General features: G+C 41.3%; 1 protein-coding gene across 2 annotated transcripts in view; it reads left to right on the top strand.

Moving 5' to 3' along the window:
- The first annotated feature begins 2,839 nt into the window (after positions 1-2,839).
- The window catches only part of RARB (retinoic acid receptor beta), a 195,253-nt gene continuing 173,579 nt past the window's right edge, over positions 2,840-24,513 (top strand). The window contains exon 1 of one of the 2 annotated variants that reach the window (XM_049870929.1): positions 2,840-3,522. In XM_049870929.1, the coding sequence (XP_049726886.1) occupies positions 3,366-3,522 (157 nt within the window). In that variant the 5' untranslated portion in view covers positions 2,840-3,365. The remainder of the gene's footprint in view (positions 3,523-24,513) is intronic. The other variant, XM_049870931.1, reaches the window with a different exon arrangement.

Here is a 24,513-nt window from a genome sequence, read left to right as displayed (position 1 = left end):
TTCCTGCTGAAGAAACAATAAGAAACGTGTGGCTAAATGGTGGGGTTGCTTTAATAAATTAATACTTGGGTTAAGTAATAGCTCTAGCAATTGCTAGCGGCATACTTAATTCATCGCGAGAAATGATGAAGTGACTAGTGAATCCTGCAGCATTAAAAGACATCCAAATGTCTCTTCACAAGGATTTAAATACTGATTGTTCATTGCCTGGCCCAAGCATTTCTCTGCTGTTTTAAGAGAATCCCAAGGTGATTATAAATTAAAAATTTTCTTTTGCAAGAAAACAAAACACTAAGTCTCCCAACCTATATCTCAAAACACACACACACATACCTTTTTTCTCTTTTGAATGCAATGATACAATAATGGAGAAAGAAATTTGGAAACAATCGTCAGTCTTCCCAGATGAAACTGATTCTCTAGACTAAAAATTGAGAGAATTGTGGGGACACCTATCCTCGTATGTCCAGCAAGGAGTGTCACAGCCTCCCATTGTAACAGATACCTGTCCGCACGCACCTGTGAGCGGTGCTGTGTTTCTCATCTCGAACTTAAGTTCCTCCTGCAGCACTTTACATAGACCTGCTTCCTCGCCCATCTGACAACTTTACATCTACCTCCGTTATCGGGTATAAAATGAGCCCAGTTTCCAAGGAACTCTGAGGGCCATAAATAAGAATTTGGAGCTATAAGCCTTGTGGACCAAGCAGAAATTGGCACATAATGTGTTGCTTTGTGTATCTTTACAACTATCTTAATGACAGTTGTGTTAAATGTTTTGTAAATTTCTCTGTGCTCCCTTGCTTAAAATGTGTGTTTTCTTTGTAGTTAAAGGGTTTCTTATAATAAGGCGCTATTACAAAATGATGGCCATATAAAAAGAGAGAGGGGGAAAACAAAAACACACAGTTTCAGCAAAATCTCACCCCTTTATCGCCCTAGACTCTTTAATAGCGAAAACTGAGCTTACTGGGCTGAAAATTGTTTTACTGTACCTTCAAAAAAGGATCTTTGATTTGGTAAGTGTGTGTGCGATGCATACTTTTCATGTTACACCATGAGTGCCACTTAGCAACGCTGCTAGACAGAGCAGGGTTTCAGCACGGGGCAGGGTGCCCCCTGACAGGCTTTTAAAAGGTCTGGCTGCCAATGCACATTCCAGCATTATCCACAAAAAAGCGGCAGGACTAGTGCTCTTCCCTGCAAAGGACAAGGAGGCTCCCCCTCTCTGCACACCCACTTGCCCACCCTGTTTTGTGGGAGAATTATAAGTAAATTCTAGAGGAGGAGACAGGGTATTTTAATTCCTCCCCAGAGTTTTCCTTTCTTTGATGTAGGATGCCTCCTTTAAGAGAGTTGTGCAAAATGGCTGAAGGGTGGATTGGCCCGTCCTCTTAAAACTCTGTTTGCCCGGATTTATTTGTAAATATTGTATTTGACCTCCTTGGTGTTTTAAGATTGACTAGAAAGCCTCTCTTCCTTCTGGGTTGGGCCAGTGTGGGAGGCATTAAAAAAATAATAATTTTCTCAAAATGACAGTATACTAATAAAGCTAGGCAGAGGGTGAGGGGGCGCTGGAATTTGGTGGTTAGTTGTGGAAAACTGGCCTTTGGAAACTTAAAGCCCTCACACTTTATCAGTTTTCAAAATATGTGTTCAATTGTGTGTGTGTGTGTGAGTGTGTATTTGTGTGTGACGAGGGGGCCACCGACATTGCCTGTTCAGGGTGCAGGGCTGGGGGAACAACAAAGCAATTTCCACATTGGACTGGGATTCTAGGCAGCTGGGTCCTAGTCACAGTTCTGAGCTGTGTGACCTCAGACAGGGCTCGGCCTCTCTGGTCTTCTCTTTCCCCAGTAGAAAAATAAGAGGACGAGTCATAACTAATTTATTCCAAGATATGTACTGAGTGCCATACACACACTATTTCTTCTTGTGCTCACAGCTGATGGTGGGTAGTATTATATCCCTACTTTACAGATGAGGAAACTGAGGCCCAGAGATGTTAACTACGTGTGCCAGATCACACAGCTGGTAGGTTGGTAGTTCTGGAATTGGAATCCAGTTCAGTTGGACTCCCAAATCCTTGCCCTTGACCACTGTATTGTTTCTGGGGTCAGGATCTAAAATGCTATCTATATGCCTGTATGTGTTTGGGAGTAAAAAAGAAAAAAAAAATTTGTAGGGGTGACTAATTCTTGACTACTCCCTACACTGTATATAGACTTGAGAAGGTTTTTATGAGTAAATAAATCCAAAAAGCTGGACTCCAGAGCAAATATAATCCCTTCAGCCAGGGCTTGCAAGCAGGAGAAAGAGGGGGGAAAAAAAAAGACCATCAAATGGAAAGTTTCTCAACTCGAGGCTTCCCCGAGGGGTAGCTGTTCTCTGTTCTCCAGCTTAGGGCTTGCGTGTGCTTTTTCGGGACTGGAAAAATACATAAGTTACAAGGAATTTTACAGACAGAGAGGCGCACAGAGGAATTTAAAGGGTGGGATGGGGCGAGGGGGTGGGCGGGAGGCGAGCGGGCGAGGGGGAGCGAACACCCATTTTCCAAGCTGAGCCTCTGCTGCAAATGAAAAGGCTTAAAGGGGGAGAGAAGTTGGCGCTCGGCGCGAGCCAGGAGCAGCGTCCTGGCTCCTCCCCTGGTCGGTTTAAAAGCACTTCTTGCATTGTTTTTAAGGTGAGAAATGGAAAAGAAAGAGCCGGCTTGTGCGCTCTCTGCCTGCCTCTCTGGCTGTCTGCTTTTGCAGGGCTGCTGGGAGTTTTTAAGCTCTGTGAGAATCCTGGGAGTTGGTGATGTCAGAATAGTTGGGTCATTTGAAGGTTAGCAGCCCGGGAAGGGTTCACGGAAAGTTCACTCGCATATATTAGGCAATTCAATCTTTCATTCTGTGTGACAGAAGTAGTAGGAAGTGAGCTGTTCAGAGGCAGGAGGGTCTATTCTTTGCCAAAGGGGGGACCAGAATTCCCCCATCCGAGCTGTTTGAGGACTGGGATACCGAGGACGCGAGCCATCCGTGCAGGGTTTGTCTGGGCACCGTCGGGGTAGGATCCGGAACGCGTTCAGAAGGCTTTTTGCAGACGTTTGCCTGGAAGGAGAACTTGGGATCTTTCTGGGAACCCCCCGCCCCGGCTGGATTGGCCGAGCAAGCCTGGAAAATGGTAAATGACCATTTGGATCAATTACAGGCTTTTAGCTGGCTTGTCTGTCATAATTCATGATTCGGGGCTGGGAAAAAGACCAACAGCCTACGTGCCAAAAAAGGGGCAGAGTTTGATGGAGTTGGGTGGACTTTTCTATGCCATTTGCCTCCGCACCTAGAGGATAAGCACTTTTGCAGACACTCGGTGCAGGGGAGATCATGTTTGACTGTATGGATGTTCTGTCATTGAGTCCTGGGCAAATCCTGGATTTCTACACTGCGAGTCCGTCTTCCTGCATGCTCCAGGAGAAAGCTCTCAAAGCATGCTTCAGTGGAATAACCCAAACCGAGTGGCAGCATCAGCACACTGCTCAATGTAGGTTTATTTTTTTCCCTTCTTCTACCAAGAAAAAAAATAAAATAATAATTGTTTCTCTTGCATGCAATAAAGACATTGGAAATAAACTGCATTGGTAGCAAGACAAAGGATTTAATGATTTAATGCTGAGACGGGCTGTGATATGCTGGCGTGCAGATTGATTCCCTCTGCTGAAAATTTCCTGGTAGATGTTTTCTTCCTAAACAGCCCCTCCCGCACCCCTGTTTCTCTGTTTACCAGCTTTATAGCCTCTTGGAAACAGTTTTTAAATATGCAGGGGGTTGGGGGGAGAGTGCAGGGTGACCACAGGACTTTGAAACGTTCTTCAAGTAAGGCAGTTGGACCCAGTGTGCAGTTTTGATGAAGCTGTGTGCAGAGAGGAATTTAACTTTGCTGTTCTTTGGATTAGCTACTAGTTGTATGTATCCCCTCTCGTGTATTTCAGCAGCCCAAAGTAATTAAAATATGACATCTTCCTTGCACGGAATTTAGCCTAATTAAGGTGGCCTGCTCCTGAAGTTCATACCACGAGCTAAAGCTGCTGCCTCCAGTGTTTTCCTTGCTAAGGAAAGGCAATATTTCTTAGTGTTGACCCTGCTGCCACCTTTCCGAGTCACTTTGTTGCTCTAAGAAGTTGCTGTTTTGCTAGAAAACTACTGGCAATGAACACCCCTTGAGCTGAGCCATCCATTTTTTCCATATCTTGCAATTCAGCCCGGAACCTGGACTTCAGTTGAGCAAAGGAGATAGAAGTGTGGTAGCCCAGTTTCTTTTTCTTTTTTTTTGGTAAATATATTGACTCTTTGGTTATCTGATGCTGACATGGTGCAAAGCACGCATCTGGTCAACAGTAGCCTGGCTGCAGGCTTGAGAAATGACCAGAAGTCCTAGAAAATCCCACCTTCGGTGGTTGTAGTGGGAGCCTGCTTCGCGCCCTGACAGTGATTTAGATAAATAGCTCAGCTATCTATCAAAATGTTTTCAGTACTTTATTTGACAATTCATTGGAGCATTAGCCTGAAAATGACATTTTAAATCTTTGTTTTCGAAGAGGTCAAAGTTTAATTGGAAGAAATGGAGTTTTTTCTAATAACAGGGTGGCTTATCTAAAAAGAGGGAAGAAAAAGGAGAGGGAGAGAAGGATGACAAGATTTAAATTGCCCTCTCTGAAACTTTTTCTTAAGACTTGTGTCTTGGACCAGGAAATCAACAGGTTTGTAACTGAAAAATCAATAACCATTTGATGCCAACAGTTTGGCCGTCTGACTTTATACATTTCGTGGAGCCAAAGCCAGGGCAAAAAAGAACATCACTTTCAGAAGGCGACTTAATCTTGAGTTGCTCCCCAAATCCCTGGTCTTTGCAGCTGCCGATTTTTCTTTGCAGAGAACTCAAAAGAAACCATGTTGCAAGATAATTTTCCAGCCCAATAACCAACCTTTTAGGCCTATCTTTTCTGTAGCAATTAAAACCCTGTGAACAGTATCATTTGGGATACTAGTCAACTGGGGCCCTCTGAAACTTGTTTTGTGCAAAAGAAAGTTCTCATGGAACGTATTTTTAATGGAAGGGCAGAAAAATGCTCAGGACCCTGGCAGAGAGTTATTGGACTTCATAGAGCTTTTATATATAGACATTTCCCCTTTTGTAATTAACCCTCCAAACGTGCCTATTAAGTCGGAGGAGCTGGGGGAAAAGCTTTGTTTGTTCTTGAACAAGTTAAACAAGGGATTTGCCTTATCTGGGGAGAAAGAGTGGTGAATGTGGCATTCGCCTAGGGCCAGCCGATAAGCAAGAAATGTTGATAACAGCAAAGTTCAGCTCATCAAAGAAACTGGCCTTAGAAAAAAGTAAATAAAGGCGTTTGACAAAGGGATTTCAGAAATTCCAGTGTCTTATTTTTGTAAGCAGAGCAATTAATGCTGATTGTGGTCAATTTCACAAGAGTTTGAATCCCACCTCCCCAGCCATTGGTGTGTTCCTTCGGGAGTTGTTTTATCCTCCACAGACCACTTTATGAGTGGTCCGTTTCCCTACTTAAAGCGATTAAAATTTAAAATGTAAACCAAAACTTGAAAATAAAAAAATTTAAAAACCGCTCACAGATGTCGGTCAGGCAGCGTTTGGTACAGGGTGGCATAGCTAGTTAGGGTTTTTTAAATAAAAAGCACATTAGCACTGTGTTTGTTTGAGAAGCCAGAACATGAAAAGTACCACCTTTTCCATTTTATTTAATGAGTGTTTTGATGAGAAGCAGATCAGTTTGTGCTCTTAACAGAGGAAACAGTGGGCAAGAAGGAAAAAAAAAAAAAAATAGTACTAAATTCCAACCAAAACTATTGTCAGCTTTGAGATCCTACTTATTATTGTTCTTTTTTAAATATAGTGTGTGTGTATGTATGTGTATGTGTGTGTGTGAAGTAATTAGAGTAAATCCTTGGATCACAGAACACACCAGAAGCGTATTTTGAAAGGTGTTGGAATATTCCCTTTATTTTTAGTTTTAAAAACAGAAAAATCCTGTGCCAACCAGCTGCCAGTTAGAGTAGGGCCTGTGAATTGCTTGTTCTAAAAATTGGAAGTCAGGGTTGAGGATCTGCTAAAGGGAATGTAGTATCAATTATGCTGATTTAAGGCTGCCCCTGGAAGGGATCCGAGGCACCAAGTTTCTTTTCAGATGCCTCCTGGATTATCTGGGTTTTAGGCTCCTTCAGATGCCTTCAGCATCAATTGCTCACTGGGCATAGGCTAAATCTTAATATTTTGTGGGTCGAAATATAGTTGCTTTCGGTGAAATCAGGAGTGTGACAACTTTTTGGCCCCTTTCCCCAACTTCTTTCCACTCAACACATCAGAATAAAAAAAAAAAAAAAGACATTTTCTTCTTGAAATAGGATTTTGCCCACTAATGAGGCGAAATCGCCCAGTTTCAAAGTAAATAGTATTGATGCATGATTAAGGAAGGAAAAAAGCCCCCTTTTCAAAATACCGGCTCCCGAATTTTAAGGAATAAACAGTATCTAAAGTCTCTCCTAGTGAGATATAAATTGGGGTCAAAGTGGCAAAAGCGAAGATACTCTGTGACAGAGAGACTAAATAAAGACTGACAGCCACCCTAGGAATTGAATGGGTTTTGAATAAATATTTCGGTGAAAAGGCTCAATTGTTTTTCTAAAGCGGGACATAATTTTCTGCTTCTGAGCCACATGACGGTGGTAACTAATACCGTCAGAAAGAAGAGAAGAGAAGGGACTTCTCCAACCTCAACGAGGGTGCAGGGCTGGCTCGCTGGTAACAAGCAGAAAATTAGCCAAGTTTTCCTTCCCTGCAGAAAAAAAGAAATAGTATTGTCGATATCCAGATAAATTTTTATGTTTGGCAGGTAAGTACTGGCTGTGCAATTTAGAAGGGGGAAAAAAAAGGATGAGTTTACATTTTATCGCTAGAAGAGGGTGGATTAAAAAAAAAAAAAAAATAGAGGCAGATATGGTCCGCTTAAACATAAGCTATGGAATTGATGTGGAAGCTGTAGTTATAATTTGATTTGCCAGCCTGAATGTAAAGCCATTGCATTGAATCAGGCCTTTTTTTCTTAATAGATAAATGACCAGAATGGCAATTTCTGATAGGCTAACTGCCCTGAATCTGAAGTTTTCTCCTCATTTCTGGAAGCCTGGCCCTGACCATATATAACCAGTCAGTAATGTTACTAACTTTTCTTTAAAGTAAAGGAAAATTCTTCTGGCTATCAGATGTCTATAATTTACCTTTAGCATATGTTAGGCCCCCCGAGATGGCTGAAAAGGAAGAAAAACCTTACTGTTTTCTTCTTTATATGTTCCACAGGCATCATTAAACTATATCCCAGAAGACAGACACATGATAAGTGATAAAGATTATAAACTCTGCTCTCAGAGAATTTAAAATCTTCAAATTTTTTTTTAAAGGCTGGGCATTTTTCAATTAGGAAATTACTCTCTGGGGGAAGATGGAGATGCAAGACCAAGATAAAACTTTTCAAGTCGCACCGGATCTTACTGAACGATAAATGCACTGTCCTTTTTAAAATACCTTAAAAAGAATCTTCTATAGAATTTGAGTTACGTGTCAGTGCTAATAAATTTATCCTGAAGTGACATTTTTACACTTTAAATGTTCTAATATAAATCCAGTTAACTATCAGTTAAATAGATTATTTCGGAAATGGGAATTTTTGATGAAGGTTAATCAGAAAAATCTTGGCTAAAAACCTTTCCAAAAGATATTAGTGTAGAATCTTGCCTTTCAAATTAAAGGGTCATTAACGGCAATCGTACATCTCTGATTTTCTAGGCTAACCCACTTTCAAATATACTGTCACAGTTCCCACATAAATCATTGAAATATGCCAGATACTTCAATATTACGACATCTCCCAGGCTGTCCCTTGAGCCCGAGGAGTGGCACAGAAAGTCTTTGTTTGGATTCTATGGTCAATATAACCAGAGCGCTCACAGCTTAATTTTTCTATTATGGCTGAAGATGGCCTTGTGCTTCTGGGCTATTCTTCTGAGCATGAATTCCTTTTGTGGCAAACGGTAGTGTGTAAATAGAAGGTATCCCCTGCAAAATGGAATATGGGATGATGATTTTGACTTGAGTGTTTGTGTGTGTGTGTGTGTGTGTGTTGGGGGAAGTGTAGAATTAAATTGAATTGTTATGGATAAATCTGTATCAGCCCTTTGCCAACTTCTTCTTAAAAAGTTAGAGTTGGGGGTGGTGGGGTGGGGAAGGAGGGCATAGTTAACTCGGGTTTCAGATTTATCTGTATCCTGTCTGTAAGTGGCTTGGCCTAAGTACCTCTTGTTAAGTAGGAGATGAGATAACCTGCCCCATCTGTAAGATCTAATAACACACCCTCATCAGTCAGTGTGCTGCCCTTAATTCTCTTTTCATTCCCAGGTCCCTTACTTCATCAGGAGGAAGCATGACGCCCAGCTCCTCCCACCCCAGCCCCTTGTAAATGATTGAATAAGGGTGCAGAAGTTCTCTACCTAGGAAGGAGTAGAGAGCCAGTCTGCCAGCGTTTTACTGTTTGTCTTGGGCTTTCAGTGCTTCTTAGGAGGGAATTCAAACAGGCAATGGAACTGCTGACTTGCTTTTTCTCTGGCCTTGCAGGGTGAGGAATTGAAAGGGGGCCATTCAGTAAGATAAGACTCTGGGCCCCCTGCATGATAAGGCAAGGATAACAGGAACTGACGTCAGAGAAGCCACCCAGCCTGGCTAAGCGTTTCCTCTAGTCAGGGCACATGGATTCCAGGAGTCCCCAGGCCTGCCATAGGACTGTGGGGTGAAGCAGTTCAGGAGAAGGGGAGAAAGCTCATTTAGACAGGGGTGATAGTGGGTGTCAATGTTCCTTATCCCTCAAAGGAGGTTTCTCTAAACAAAGAGTAACTTGGGTAGAGAAGGTGATTTTAAGAAAAGCCGATTCTGAGATTATAATTGCAATTTTACATTGTCATATAATAGTTATTTGTTTCCCAGTGAACTGTTTCCCTCTGATGTCTCGTATGACAGCAATCACCAAATATGATCCACCCATGAACCCCACCAACTGTCTGTACAGAGCGAAATGTGAGGGAATTCACATTGTCAGAGTTAATCCCTGCAACTCCTGTTTACTTTTATAAATACAAAGTTCCCACCCCCATCCGCATCATATGACAACATTGTTAAAGGCATTTTACTTTGCCACCAGCCCTGAAACCACCTAGCAGTTTCCCTCCCTTCTTTCCAGTCTTCCTTCCCTTGTCTCTTAAACCCAGGTTCCTTGCCTTCGGAAGTAGCTCCAATTTGGGATTTGGAGAAATTTGAATAAAAGCGTCTTATTTTATTTAATTTATGGATTCTCCCCAGCCCACTCCTATCTTAAGACTTTCTTATTTTTTAAATTTAGCCTTAAAAAGTAATTACAATTCTAGTTTGACTAAGATTTAGTGAAAAAAAAAATTTTTTTTTTTTTGGCCATTGTTCTTATTAATTACTTTTCAGATTAAAATTTTACCAACTCAGGAAAAAAAAAAAGTAATTTCAAAACACCGTGACAGAAATGATACAGCGCAGACCAAATAAGATGAGTGTATCAATTGTCTGGGAAAAGAAAATTTAGATCCCATTGATCCCAGTTTTTCTCCAATTTCCAGAACAAATAAAGACCTCATCTATAAATCCCCCTTCTCAAAAATGTTAAAGCTTTCACAGCTACAGTACCTTTGTCTCATCATCAAAGTCCATAATCATAAAAAGGCTGATGATCTGAAGGCCATTTCAGCTTCAAAAGATTTTTTAGGGTCTGGTCCATTGGAGAACTTGGGGGTATAATTAGCTAAAATTGAAATGGAGGCAAGCGAAATGCGGTTCCTGATGTTTTAATTTAGCTCCATACTGCCATGTGTTGTTGAAGAGAATTCTCAAAGGCAAACATAATTATTTCATGATGGTCCTCAGAATGCTTTCGTTGGCTTTCATGCCAAGAAGCTATATTATAAGGCATACATTTTAATTAGTCCTTCTTATATTTACATCAGATTAATAACAAATAATTGATGAAAAAGAAGTCTTTGGGATGGATGATTTCACATCCAGTGCTGGTTACAGTTTAATGATGAAACATTTCTCTTTGGCTTTGCATTTGAATGATCCAGACATTACAGTGGTGGTGCCGTGGAGCTAAAATACTGCTGTTGCCGTTTTATTACCAAAAAAAAACACCATTAAATGCCTTATGAATCAGAAGCCGAAAAAGGTGGCTAGAAGCGCATCTCCAAGGGAGTAAATTGCCAGCTCCATTAGTTTTACTATGTTTGTTAGCACTCACTTTGATCACTCTTCTCTTTTACGCTTCATCTTTTCGGATTAAGGTTGTCAGGGCTTTCCTCCGTGATGTTACGGCTGCGTCTTGTCCTGCACACCTTTCTTTCTCTCTTGCTGCCTGTTTTAAAGTCTTGCGTGAAAGTGGCTTGATGGGTGTGCGCTGGAAATTCAGACCATCTTTTCCCGTATTGTAGGTCTGCTTTACCTTTTTTTATATGAAAACCCATTTCACGTGATTCATCCATTTTGGTGTACAGAACACTAATTGTTATTATTGATTTTAAATTCCGTGACCATTACAAGTAACCCAGATGACTGGCAGATAAAGGGTAATAATCCATGGAGTTCTGGAACTGTTTCGTGTTTGTCTGGAGTACTTTATGTGATCAATATTAACTGCCCCATTGAAACTAACTGCTGTATCAAATAACAGTCAATCAAATGAATGTGCTTAGAGATTATTTATTGAAAGCTTTAATTGTTCACTGGGGCCCTGGTTATCAGAGGAAACAATAGGATGTAGAGATGAGAAAGACAGGTTTGGATTTGCAGGGAAAGTTGAAGGATGTAGATGAATTGGGGCATCTCTTTGCTACCTGGCTAAGGGTTTTCAGAAACCCATGTTGGGCTTCTGGTGGGCAGAAGTTGCCAATACTCTTGGAAAGGTTAGCCTATCACTACACACACAAAGCCTCTCTAGAGAAGAAGGTATAATTATATTCTTGCCCTGGGACCAATAGCTGTGAAAAGTTCTTGGCCCTTAGGAGTGTTATTGCTTCTTCTCCCTACTTTTTCTCACATCCTTTACCCTCACAGGTATCTCTTCACCTGTTTCCCGCCATTGCCCAATGGTCTAAGATAATGGAAATAGCCTAAGTTGACCCAGGATCAGTTTCTACAGCTACAAAATGGATGTCTACACTGTAGGATTTGTAGAAGGAGTAGAGATAACATAAACTAGGATATTATTCTCACCTTGGAGCTCTGGTGGCACAGTGGTTAAGAGCTTGTCAGCTAACTGAAAGGTCAGCAGTTCAAACCCACCAGTCACTCCATGGGAGAAAGATGTGGCAGTCTGCTTCCATAAAGATCACAGCCTTGGAAACTCTAAAGGGCATTTCTGCTCTGTCCTGTAGGGTCTCAATGAGTCAGAATCGACTCGTCAGTAGTCGTTTTCTTTTCTGTTTGTTTATTCTTATCCTGAAAAACGTACAGAAGTCGCTAGGTAGACCTTCTGCTCTGATTTTGGCATGATACCTGTAGTGAACAGTATAGTCTCAGTCAGCATCTCCTTTCCTCAGTGATGTAGTTTCTTTGTGGCTCGTTACTGAGGTGACTGCCCTTAGAGTTGTTGCACGTTGGGTAGCTCGTCATCCTGATTTAGAGGCGTCCGTTTACTAGAACCCCAGATTTAGTAGAGACTTTTACAAGTTAGTGTTGTCATCTCCAAAGTTGTCATGATACACTTTGCCCAAAGCTGCTGTCCCAGTGGCACAATACATTTTAAAACCACTGAAGGATCTTGCACTGTTCAGTTCAACCAGCAGCTCTGGGGTGCCTGCTGTCGCCCAGGCTCTTTGATTTGTTCTGTGGGGGCAGTGAGATGGATCAGACACTGTCCCTCCTCTCTTAGGGCTGACATCTAAAGGGAGAAACTCGTCTAACAAGTCACTGTGACATACCACCTTATAACATAAATACAGAAATCTCAGGATTTTGAACCTGAGTTTCGTTATAGGGAAAACTAAAAGCCGTTGAGAGCCATGCCGGTGCATAAGGTGGGTGATCAAGTGGGTTATACATTTTCCCACAGTGGAGCAGGTGCAAAGATCACCTCATATCAAAAAAAAAAAAAAAAAGAAAAACCAAACCCGTTGCTGTTGAGTCAATTCCAGCTCACAGCAACCCTATAGGACAGGGTCCTAGTAGAACCGCCCCATAGAGTTTCCAAGGAGCACCTGGAGGATTTGAACTACAGACTTTTTGGTTAGCAGCTGTAGCTCTTAACCACTACGCCACCAGGGTTTCCAGATCATCTTGTAGGTAATCTTAAAAAGGAGTTCAAAGAGGAGTTTTAAACTCGTCTTGAGTAATGGAATAGGCACGTGTCTTCCAAATGCACTTCTTTGAAGGCTCACTAATAAATTATGTTCTTTTTGGGTTGGGTGTGATTAGATTAGATTTTTAAAAATTGTTGTTTTTAGCTGCCATCGAGTCAGCCCCTGACTCATGGTGACCCCATGCACAACGGAATGAAACACTGCCTGGTCCAGGCCTACCCTGATCACACTGTTATGATCTATAGGGTTTTCACTGGCTACTTTTTTGGAGGGAGATCACCAGGCTCTTTATTCTAGTCTGTCTTAATCTGAAAGCTCTGCTGCAAACTGTTCAGCATCATAGAGACACAGAAATTCTATTGACAGGTGGTGGCTGTCCATGAGGTACACTGGCTGGAATTAAACCTGGCCTCCTGCGTGGAAGGTGAGAATTCTACCACTGAACCATCATGCCTCCTTAAAAAAATTACTTAATAATTTATCATTATTTCTGTGATTCATTGTTGTGTAACAAATCACCCCAAAACTTCATGGCTAAAACACAACAGTTTATTATCTCTTTGTTCTATGGATGGATTGGGCTCAGCTGGGCAGATGTTATGCTTACATGGTACCACTGGGGCTGCATCAGCCAGGAGTTGGTTACATTGAGCTAGAAGTCCAAGTTGGCTCACTGACATAGCTGGTGGTAGATGTTGGTCGTTGGTTAGCAGCTCAGCTGGGACTGCTGACTGTAATGCTCACAGATGGCCTCTCCATGTGGCTGTGTGGCTTGGGCTCCTCACAAAAAAACAAAACAACTTTGTTGCCATTGAAGTGATTTTAATTCATGGCGACCCCACGTGTGTCAGAGTAGAAGTGCACTCTGTAGGGTTTTCAATGGCTGATCTTTCGGCGATAGATTGCCAGGCGTTTCTTTCACAGCACTCCTGGGTGGATTCAAACTGCCAACCTTTTGGTTTGTAGCTGAACACAAGCCATTTGCACTACCAGGGACCTGGGTTTCTCACAACATGGCAGCAATGTTCTGAAAGAAAGCGTCCCAAGAATGAGTATTCCAAGGAGGAAGCACAAGCTCCCAGTCCTCTAAAGACTAGATTTAGAATTGGCATTGATTCTCTTTTGCTGTATTCTATTCATTAAGCAGTCACAGGGCTAGCCCAGATTCACCCCTTAATGGACAAAGAACGCACAGTCATCTTTAATCTACCATGATAATAATAGCTTATATGCCCTTTAATAAGAAAGGAAATAGTATCATCTGGCTAAATTGTCTTCTGACTAAAGGGACAAAATTGAAGCACTGTTGTGGGGTTCTTTTTGTTTGGTTTTTGGCTGGTTAAATATTTTGAAACAAAATTCTACTCTAATGACTCTATGCACGTTATAATCAGTTAATCCTTGCAAACAACATGGTGGGGAAGGTGTTACTATCCCCATTTTACAGATGGGGAGGTTGAGGCTCAGAGAAGGTAAGTGACTTGATGGAAGTCACACAGCCAGTTATGGAACTGGGTTTTAAATCCCAGGCGGGGCTTTTCTCCAAACTCATATGCAATTATCCACCTGGGGGTCCTTGGTTTCTGCAGTTTGCCTCTGCAGCTGACTGAAGAATTTTTGAAAACATCTAAAAGATCCTAATAATACAAAAAGACAAAAAACAAAACAAAAAAAAGAACCAGAGAGTGTTTAGCTTTGGAGAAAGGTAGAAGAAAAGAGAGGTAAAGAATTCTAATTCATAGCATTTCCTATGATTAAACAATTTCTCTAATATAAACCACTCTCTTTTAAATTGTGGAGGAAACTCTGCCCAAACTATGAGGCTGTTTGACTCCTTTGCCCTTTTGTTTTTACATCCTGTTTGTTGTTCAAGACTATGCTGGCCTAGTCACTGCTACTGCTCACGCGAGTTGGGAGTCAGAGTTCGTCTCCTATTTACTGAGGAGCTGCAGGGATGTGAGAGGAGAGAAATGCAGCTTTTCATATTATTCTGGTTCACTCATCAACTCTCATCTAGAGGTGGGGGTTTAGGGTTCATGCTACTATGTGGTGCCTCTCGGTTAAGCAGCGCTATTGTGTCTTCCAGTACCAAGAGAAAGAAAAAGTAGAAAAGCAAGTTTTATAAGAGAAGATGAAGTTGAACCAGTATTTTTTATATTTGCCACCGATCTGCAGTATCTATTTCGTTCAGTTGGCCCCACACCTAAGAAAGCCATTACTATTTAGTGAAGTTTATATTAGTACTTAATACGAATTCTTATTAGCCACTCAGATAAGACTCATAATGATTTCAAATATATTTTTAAATTCACATACATTGTTCTCAATTTTGGATTTTTATGTACCTGTTTCTTTTGTTTAAATTTTAATTGTTGAGTCATATACTCTGAGGAAATGCAGACCCAAAAACCAAAACAAACCCATTGATGTCAAGTCAATTCCAATTCCTAGCGACCCTATAGGACAGAGCAGAACTGCCCCATAGGGTTTCTAAGGAGCACCTGGTGGATTCGAAGACAGGTAGACAAATTTAAATAACTTGCTAGAGGTTACATAGTGGGCTTTAGATGGAAGCAATCTAAATTTGTGAGATGCCGAAGCGAGATACAGTGGGATGCAGCGTGGTCCAGGGCAGCCCAGTACACTAGCACCAGGCAGGTGCTCTCCTCGTGGTGCCTGTAGTGGGAGCTGAAACTCCAGGTTGCCTCAGTTTTTCATTGGTGAAATGGACCCGTTACGCTTACCTTACAAGCTTATCATAGAAGTAAAAAGTGTATTTGAAGTTCCTGACATATGATACTCAGTAAATAGATTTGTCTCCATACTTAATTATGAAAAACTTTTTTTTTTTCTTTTAAATGCAGGAAAGTTGAAAGAATTTTACAGCAAACACCTGAGTACTCACCAGCATATCTGCTATAAGGTTACTAGGTTGGTTTTTTGTCTTTCTACCCATTTCTCTTTTTTGGTGTATGTTTAGGTTAGTCGGTTATTATATCTTTTGGAGTCCCTGAGTGGTGCAAACAGTTAAGTGCTCAGCTGCCAACGAAAAGGTTGGAGATTCAGGTTCACCCAGACATACCACAGAAGAAAGGCCTGGCGATTTGTTTCTGAAAATTGGTGACCTATTTCTGAAAACTCAGCCATTGAAAACCCTGTGGAGTATAGTTCTACTCTGACATACATGGGCTTGCCATGAGCCATGAGTCGGAGTTGACTCAGAAGCAAATGGTTGAGATTGTATCTTTTACCTCTTATTTTCCCACTGGTAGTTTTTTTCAGTATAGTACATGTTACATGGTTAGCACTCAATAAACTACGGTCAAATCGATACATTCAAACACCCTGTCTCTTAATATAGTCAGTGTCGGCGCGCTCCGGTAGAATTTTCTACATTGATAGGAGTGATCTGTTTTTCTGTGCTGTGCAGTACGGTAGTCACTAGCCACGTGTAGCTATTAAGCACTTGAAATATGGTTAATACATCTAAGGAACTGAATTTTAAATTTTATTTAATTTTTAATTTAACTTTCAGTAGCCACATGTGGCTATTGGCTGCTGTATTGGACAACATAGCTCTGTATCCTTTAGCTGTTACTATTGGTTCAATATTTGTCCATTTTCTTTGTTGACTTCCCTTTTCCCTTTAGTCTTTACTTTTCTATTGCTATTAATAAGCTCTAATGATCTCTTTATGTCGACAGTAAATAGACTGCAGGAGAATGTAAACAGTACTGTAGGGTGATGATTTCGCTCATTGTTTAACTTGTTTTCCTTCTGGGTGGAACTAGCTTTCCTGGGGCCTGGCAAAGATTTAGCATTTCTTTTTTTTTTTTTTTGCTAGCACTTATTTTGCAGAGCTAAGCCAAGGGTTTCACAGAATCCCAGTGGGCTAGACTTAAAATTAGGTGCCTTGTAGCAATCGTATTGTGGTAGCATCCAATTTCTATTCCTCTGCTCTACACCTGCTTGGTTTTCAAATGGACACAGAGCATCTTCCAACATTTTCAAGCTACTTTCAACTCAGCTTTACATCTTCTTAACAAGCTTGGAGGAGCTATGGTGGTGCAGTGGCTAAAGCACTTGGCTGCTAACTGAAAGGTCAGCAGTTTGAACCCACCAGCCGCTCTGCGTGAAGGAAAAAGATGTGACGGTCTGCTTCCGTAAAGATTTACAGCCTTGGAAACCCTATGGGACAGCTCTGCTCTGTCCTGTAGGGTTGCTTGCTGTGAGTCAGAATCGCCTCGACAGCAGTGGGTTTAACAAGCTTCAAGGAGGCTGAGGGAAACAGGCAGCGTTCTGTGATAGCCTCAGGTTTTATTCTAGAAAATGCCTTGTTATCTTCCCCACAAGCACCTTCTGTTCCTCTGTGTGGGCTCTGCTTTGAAATCCAGTGCCTGGTACGCTGGGTAGGTGCTCAGGAAATGTGTTGGGTGTACATCAGTGAAAACGGACTTGAAATTCAGAACACCTCAGGAGGTCTCTGCCTTTATTAAGTTATGTATTTTTGAGTCTCCCAAAACGCCTGAAGTAAATTGAAGGGGCTGTCAAAAACTTTGGAAGACTCAAGGTGGCTCATGGCAAGTTCTTATGAATAACGTGTTAGCTCAGAAACTGGCTAAAAATATTACGACAATGGAGTATTTCCTTCAGCTTCCGGCACTCGCTTTGGTATCGTGGGCATAGATCTTCTGATGGTTGCCGTTAGCTGCCCTCGAGCCATCCTCTGACTCCTGGTGAGCCCACGTACAGCCGAACAAAACACTGCCCATCCTGAGCCATCACCATGATCGGTTGCTAATTGGACTACCATGAGCCATTGGGTTTTTGTTGGCTGATTTTCATAAGATCACCAGGCCTTTCTTCCCAGTCCCTCTTAGCCTGGAAGCACCACTGAAATCCATTTATCAACAAGGAAACCTCCAGTGACAGACGGGTGATGGCTGCAAATGAGGTGCACTGGCTGGGAATTAAACCGGGGACTCCTACATAGAAGGTGAGAGAATTCTGCCAGCCAACCATCACTGACCCCTTTCTGATGGTACTTCCTGTTCACCAGGACATTGTCGCACCTTTTTTTTTTTTTTTTTTGTCCATTCCTGGAAATGGTAGTGAAGACAGAAAATAAAAATAAAACCAGAACAGTCAAGAGAATCTCGTGAACCCAAGTTTGCTTTCCCCCACATGCTTTCAAGCTGTGATTGATTTTTATGAAAATGAAACAGTCACTATCATCACAATTAATATTTATTAAGTGCTTATTATACACCAAACCAAAAAACCAAACCCAGTGTCGTCGAGTCGATTCCAACTCCTAGCGACCCTATAGGACAGAGTAGAACTGCCCCATAGAGTTTCCAAGGGGCACCCGGCAGATTCGAACTGCCAACCCTTTGGTTAGCAGCTGTAGCACTTAACCATTACGCCACCAAGGTGTCCTATTATACGCCAGATGCTTAAAATGCATGATGTCATTTAATCCTCACTGCAACCTGTAGGGAGAGGCGCTATTATTGCCCCCATTTTGCAGACAAAGATTCAGAAGCATAGAGAGGTTACCCACCTCCTCTGAATCACCTTACTAGAGAAAGCAATTCAGACATTCCCAGCTCAGCTTTACATGATGAGTTTCCTTCTCTCTGCCAAATACACAAAATAAACTCTTATTTTCTTTGTGGGGAGGGGGGATGGAGAAGGTTGGAAGCCTCAGAATTCACAATAATAAAAGGGTTTCCCAGTAAAAGCTGGAAACAATACATTTTTAATAAAATGGGCAGTTACTCTAATTGCTGTGCCCCTACTGTTCAATTCTTTTTTATGTCCTAATTCATTAAATTATGTGCACACACGGGCTTATTATTTACAGATGTGTGCACTTTTAATGGGCTCATGTGAAACAGATGTTTCACGAAAGGTAGCAGAGAGAGAGTGATCTAAACCCTCCTTTACTGGCTATCAAGTGAGCGTTATGGCCCATCACCTGCAGGTCTTTCCTATTATTTCGAGTCACAATGTCCAGTGCGGGGAGGAGAATTCGGTCTGTCCCCTGGAGGAACACATAAAAATATAACAACCCTATAAACAGACATCTGCATCTCAAAAGAGGGTGTGCACAGGTGATAGGCAGGTGGCATCCCCATGTGGGCCCGGGTGGATGTGAGTGAGTTTAATAAGCATTTTGAGGGAAAAAAGACCCATTGCATTACTGTTGATTATTTTTACAAAGCCTTATTCCATGATATGTTAATCATTATAGCCTTTGAATTTATAGCTGAGCAATGATCATGCTCCTTTTACCCAGAATTTCTTAATTCATTATTTTTGGATAGAATCTTTCAGTTGCCTTTATAATGAGCAGGGATGAACACGTAGCTTACGTAGTGCATGTAACATCAAATATAACAATTAGATTGTGGAAGAGTTGAGATGGGTTCTTTTCACAGATTCTTGATGGCTCCATAATAATCTTCAATTAATAACAATTATAGGATTAGTTTCAGTTATCCGTTGCTATGCAACAGACCCACCCAAGACTCAGTGGCTTACAAAAGCAATTTATTTTTAGCTTGCAAGGTTCTGTCTCACTTGGGGTCTTTCATGTGGTTGCCATTGATGGCGCTGGGGCTGGAGTCATCTGGAAGCTTGTCTAGCCTGGATGTCTAAGATGACTTCTCCATTCACATATCTAGTTTTTCAACCGAGATTGCTGGAACAGCTGGAGGCTGCCCGAGCACCTCGCTCTCTCTCTCCACAAGACCTCCTACTGTGACTTGGGCTTCCTTGCAGCGTGATAGTCTCAGGTTAGTCAGGCTCTTTACATGGCAGCTGGCTTCCCCCAGAATAAGAATTCCAAGAAACCCAAATGGAAGCTGCGAGCCTTCTTCTGATCTAGCCTCAGATGCCAACCATCATTACTCTTGCTCCATTCTGTTGGTCAAAAGAAAATCACAGGAGCAGCTCAGATTCTAGGGGAAGTGCCCACAACATGGTTTGTACCCCGGGAGATATGGCTCATTGAGTGGACCATCTTTGAACACCAGCTATCATACTAACTGTAGACATAAATTCCAACCTAGTTTTCAAAACAAGGTGACAGGGCCTAATAAAAATAAACATGGCCAATCCATCCCATTTCCATAGCCTGGGTGGCATATACTGGTGGGCGATTATTTCAATACTTCTTCAGAATACTGGAGAGCAATAATACTTGTTCCCCAGAGTCTGCAATGAGATTTATTATTTGTGGATTGTCAAGAGTTTGCCAAACAAGAAAAAATCAGAGCAAAAAGATGGCTGGAACAGTGTCATTTTGCACACCGAAAGCTGGAAAGCATCACAACTGAAATATAAAATTGGACATGAAATATTAAGTGGCATATCAGGTTTATTGCATATATGACCATGAGAGTGCATTTTAGTTTGTCTTATGGCACTCTAAAAAAATCCATGTAATGGATTAAGGGTATTAAAACTCCCATATTCTGCCTGGCTCTAGGCCAGGGAATAAGGCATGATAAATAATCCCGATAGACAGAATATGTAGGAAGGAATTTTAAAATGTATTTATGGCAGATGTGTTAACCTTCCCTAACTAATAAAAATGGATACATGAGGTTAGTTTTCAAGAAATTAGACCTTACAATACAATATAATATTAAACAAAACAAAACAAAAACCAAACCCATTGCCATCAAGTCGATTACAACTCACAGCAACCCTGTAGGACAGAGTGGAACTGCCCTATAGGGTTTCCGAGGAGCGCCTGTGGATTTGAACTGCCAACCTTTTGGTTAGTAGATGTAGCTCTTAACCACTGTGCCACCACGGTTTTGGCATAATGTAATATTAAAAAAAAAAAAAATTATTAGCATCCTTAAAATACTTCCACATCTGTGCGACACATGGCTATCATACTCTGTTTTTATCTTGAAAATGAGAAAAAAAATATGAATTTTATAGTAACATATATGGTTACTATAAGGGGGAACAGTTCTAATTTCCTTTATCTTAAAGCAGGGGCCAGCAAAAGCCAAATCTGGCCTACAGCCTGTTTTCGTAAACAAAGTTTTATTGGAACACAGCCACACCCATTCATTTATGTCTTGTCTATAGCTGCCTCTCTGCTGCGATGGAAGAGTTGGGTCACTGTGAAGAGCTAGCATGGCCTACCTACAATGCTGAAAATATTTACTCTCTGGCTCTTGACAGAAAGTTTCCTGACCCTATCATCAAATGTTAAAAAATTAACAGGGCTATTTAAACTATAAATGAGTGTTTTTGTTCTTTTTTATAATAATCCTATGTCCAGATTTAGGAGGCCAATTCTGGGTCAAGCCACTTCCAAAATATGTGACCTTGGCTGAGTCATTTAACTTCTGTAAGCTTCAGGTTTCCTCATGTGAGTAATAGAGATGAAACCATTGATATAATTATCCTGGCTTTTGTCACACTTTTGTCATGAGGGACCAAGTGTGGTAATGTGAGCGAAAACACACTTCATATCATTCATCGCTGTATAATGTGTGTTGCTGGTAGATTCTGCTAAGTTGACAGAAACTCTCATGATTTCATTGATATCATTTGTGAGGATTTCTAAGGAGCCCTTGTGGTACAGTGGTTAAAGTGCTCGGCTGCAAACCAAAAGATGAGAGGTTCGAACCCACCAGCTGCTCCATGGCGAAAGGTATTGCAGTCTGCTCCTGTAAAGATTACAGCCTTGGAAACTCTGTGGGGCAGCTCTACTCTGTCGTATAGGGTCTCTGTGGACTCCTATAGTGTCTACTGGATGACAACAGGGGATGAGGTATGAGGATTTCTGAGCAGATTTCATTCTTTCCATTGCCTTCCCCGCCCCCCGCAACTAATGCTTTTGAGCACCTGCTATAGGTATCAGGCACTCTAGTTAGAGTACTTAGAAGATAGGAGTCCTTGGGTGGGTGCATATGGTTAATGGTCACTCAGCTGCTAACTGAAAAGTTGAAGGTTCAAGTTCACTCAGAGATGCCTCAAGAAAGGCCTGATGATCTACTTTTAAAAAAATCAGCCATTGAAAATCCTATGGAGCATAGTTCTACTGTGACATGTGTGGAGTCACCATGAATCAGAATAGCCTTGATGGCAGCTGTTGTATTTTTTAAGGCAAGGCAGCCAAAGCTGTTGTGTGTGCTGGTAATGTGCCCCGTCATGGAAGCCTTGGACATCCATCATATCCTTCCTCTCACTTGGGCCATCTTAGATGTCTTGTATTTTTAGTTGTCTGTTTGCGTGGGCAGAGAACAGTGTCTTCTTACTTCTTTATAACCAGAATTTAGCACGATGCCTGGCCCCTGCTTGGTGCTTAATAAATATTTGTCAGCAGCTGGATGTTGTTAACTGATCGTCACTGCCCTGGGGAGGCCTCACCCCTCTAATCACAGGTCCAGTCGAAGGTGTGGGAGGTTGGGTTTTGAGCAACTATCAACTCTCAAAGAGAGCAGTGTGGTAATGAGGTGTTTAAAGAAAGTGTTTCTGTAGGTCCTGGGCAGCATGGATTGGGGTTAGGCCAGCAAAACCCAGGAGGGAGGGAGTGGTTGCATTGCTCAGGGTGGAATGCCTGTGAGGCTGGGAAGGAAGGGATGGTTGAGAGAGAATGTAAGGAGGAAAAGCTGACATAACTTGATCTACTCATATTAGCTTGTAGAGAATCTCTTATGTACATAAGGAGGGGAGATTATTTTGAGAGAAAAAGGAAGAAGTTAAATGTTAGGCTGTTTCTTTTAAGTAGGGGGTGGGGGTGAGTAGGAGAAACCCAGCAGAGGAAATTTCTAAATGTAAGCGAAGGTCAGCAAATCAAGATATGAGACTGATGAGTTGGAGAAAAATGGGAAGAAAAATAATACTGGGATTTGTCAGCACAAAGATGATCCTTGAGACAGTAATAATAATAATAACTGTGCTTATATAACATTAAGGAGCCCTAGTGGTACAGTGGTTAAAGCACTCAGGTGTTAACGAAAACGTCAGCAATTTAAACCCACCAGCCACTCCATGGGAGAAAGATGTGGCTGTCTACTTCCGTGAAGACTTACAGCCTTGAAAACCCTATGGGTCAGTTCTACTCTGTCCTATAGGGTCACTGTGTGTTGGAATCGACTCGAGAGCAATGGGGTTTTTTGTTATTGTTGTTGTTTGGCTGGTGCAGCGGTTAAGCTCTCTGCTGCTAAACAAAAGGTCGGCAGTTTGAAACCCACCGAGTGGCTCTGCAGGAGAAAGACCTGGCGATCTGCTTTGATAAAGATTACAGCCAAGAAAACCCTGTGGGGTAGTTCTGCTGTCTCACGTGGGGTTGCTATGAGTTGGAATCGACAGCATCCAACAACAAAGTACTCTTATGTGCCAAGCATTGTGATAAGTGCTTTAGATTTGTTCTCATTCAACACTCACAACAAGCTAATGTGAGTGGTATTATTGTTTTATACATGCAGAAATCGAGGCTCATAAAATTGAACAGCTGGATGTCACAGACCTACAGAGCACTCAACCGCAGCAAAGTATATATTCTTTTCCCACGCACATGAAACATTCTCCAGAATAGACCACATTTTAGGCCACAAAACAAACCTCAGTAAAATCCCAAAGATTGAACTAATACAAAATATCCTCTCCGATCACAACTCCATAAAAGTCGAAATCGATAACAGGAAGAACAAGGATAGACAATCAAATACATGGAAACTGAGTAACACCTCGCTTAAAAACAACTCGGTCATAGAAGAAACCAAAGAGGAAATAAAAAAGTTCCTAGAATCAAATGAGAATGAAAACACATCATAACAAAACCTTTGGGACAGAGCAAAGGCAGTGCTCAGAGGTCAATTTATAGCAGTAAACACACACATCAAAAAAGAACAGGCCAAAATCAAAATGTTAGCCCTACAATTTGAACAAATAGAGAACAGCAAAAGGAGCCTATAGGCACCAGAAGAAATGAAATAATAAAGATTAGAGCAGAAATAAATGAAGTAGGGAATAGAAAAAAAAAAAAATAGAATCAACAAGATCAAAAGTTGGTTCTTGGAATATCAACAAAACGGGCAAACCATTGGCCAAATTAACAAAAGAAACAGGAGAGGAAGCAAATAACCCAAATAAGGAATGAGACAGGAGACATTATAACAGACCCAACTGAAATAAAAAGGATCGTAACAGAATACTATGAAAAAATTGTACTCCAACAGATTTGAGAACCTATGGGTTTAGAGAAAATGGACATATTTCTAGTAACACATTACTTGCCTAAACTAACACAAACTGAGATAGAAAATCTGAACAAACCCATAACAAGAGAAGAGATTGAAGAAGTAGCTTAAAAAAAAAGAAAACTCCCGACAAAAAAAAAGCTCTGGCTCAGACAGCTTCATTGGAGAATTCTACCAAACATTCAGAAAACAGCTCACACCAGTACTACTAAAACTATTTCAGAGCATAGAAAAGGAGACAATATTCCCGAATTCCTTCTGTGAATCCAGCATAACCCTGATACCAAAGCCAGGCAAAGACACCACAAAAAAAAAATTACAGACCAATATCTCTCATGAATATAGATGCAAAAATTCTTAACAGAATTCTAGTCAATAGAATTCAGCATCATAAAAAAAATAATGATAATACACCACATACCTGGGATTCATACCAGGTATGCAAGGATGGCTCAACATTAGAAAATCAATCAACGTAATCCACCACATAAATAAAACAAAAGAATAACATGAACATCTCAATTGACACAGAAAGGGCATTTGATTAAGTCCAGCACCCATTCCTGATAAAAACTCTCAAAATAGGAATAGAAGGGAAATTCCTCACTACAGTAAACGGCAGCTATAGAAAACCAACAGCTAACATCATTCTTAGTGGAGAAAGGCTGAAAGCATCCCCCTCTCAGAACAGGAACAAGATAAGGATGGCCTTTATCACCACTCCTATTTAACATTGTGCTGGAAGTCCTAGCTAGAGCAGTAAGGCAAGAAAAAGAACAAAGGGCATTCAAATTGGAAAGGAAAAAGTAAAACTATCCCTATTCACATATGATATGATC

Source organism: Elephas maximus, chromosome 27 (genome assembly GCF_024166365.1).
Source record: "Elephas maximus indicus isolate mEleMax1 chromosome 27, mEleMax1 primary haplotype, whole genome shotgun sequence".
Classification (NCBI taxonomy): domain Eukaryota; kingdom Metazoa; phylum Chordata; class Mammalia; order Proboscidea; family Elephantidae; genus Elephas; species Elephas maximus.
The sequence above is the reverse complement of the archived record's forward strand: the minus strand, read 5'-3'. Positions and strand labels throughout refer to the sequence as shown.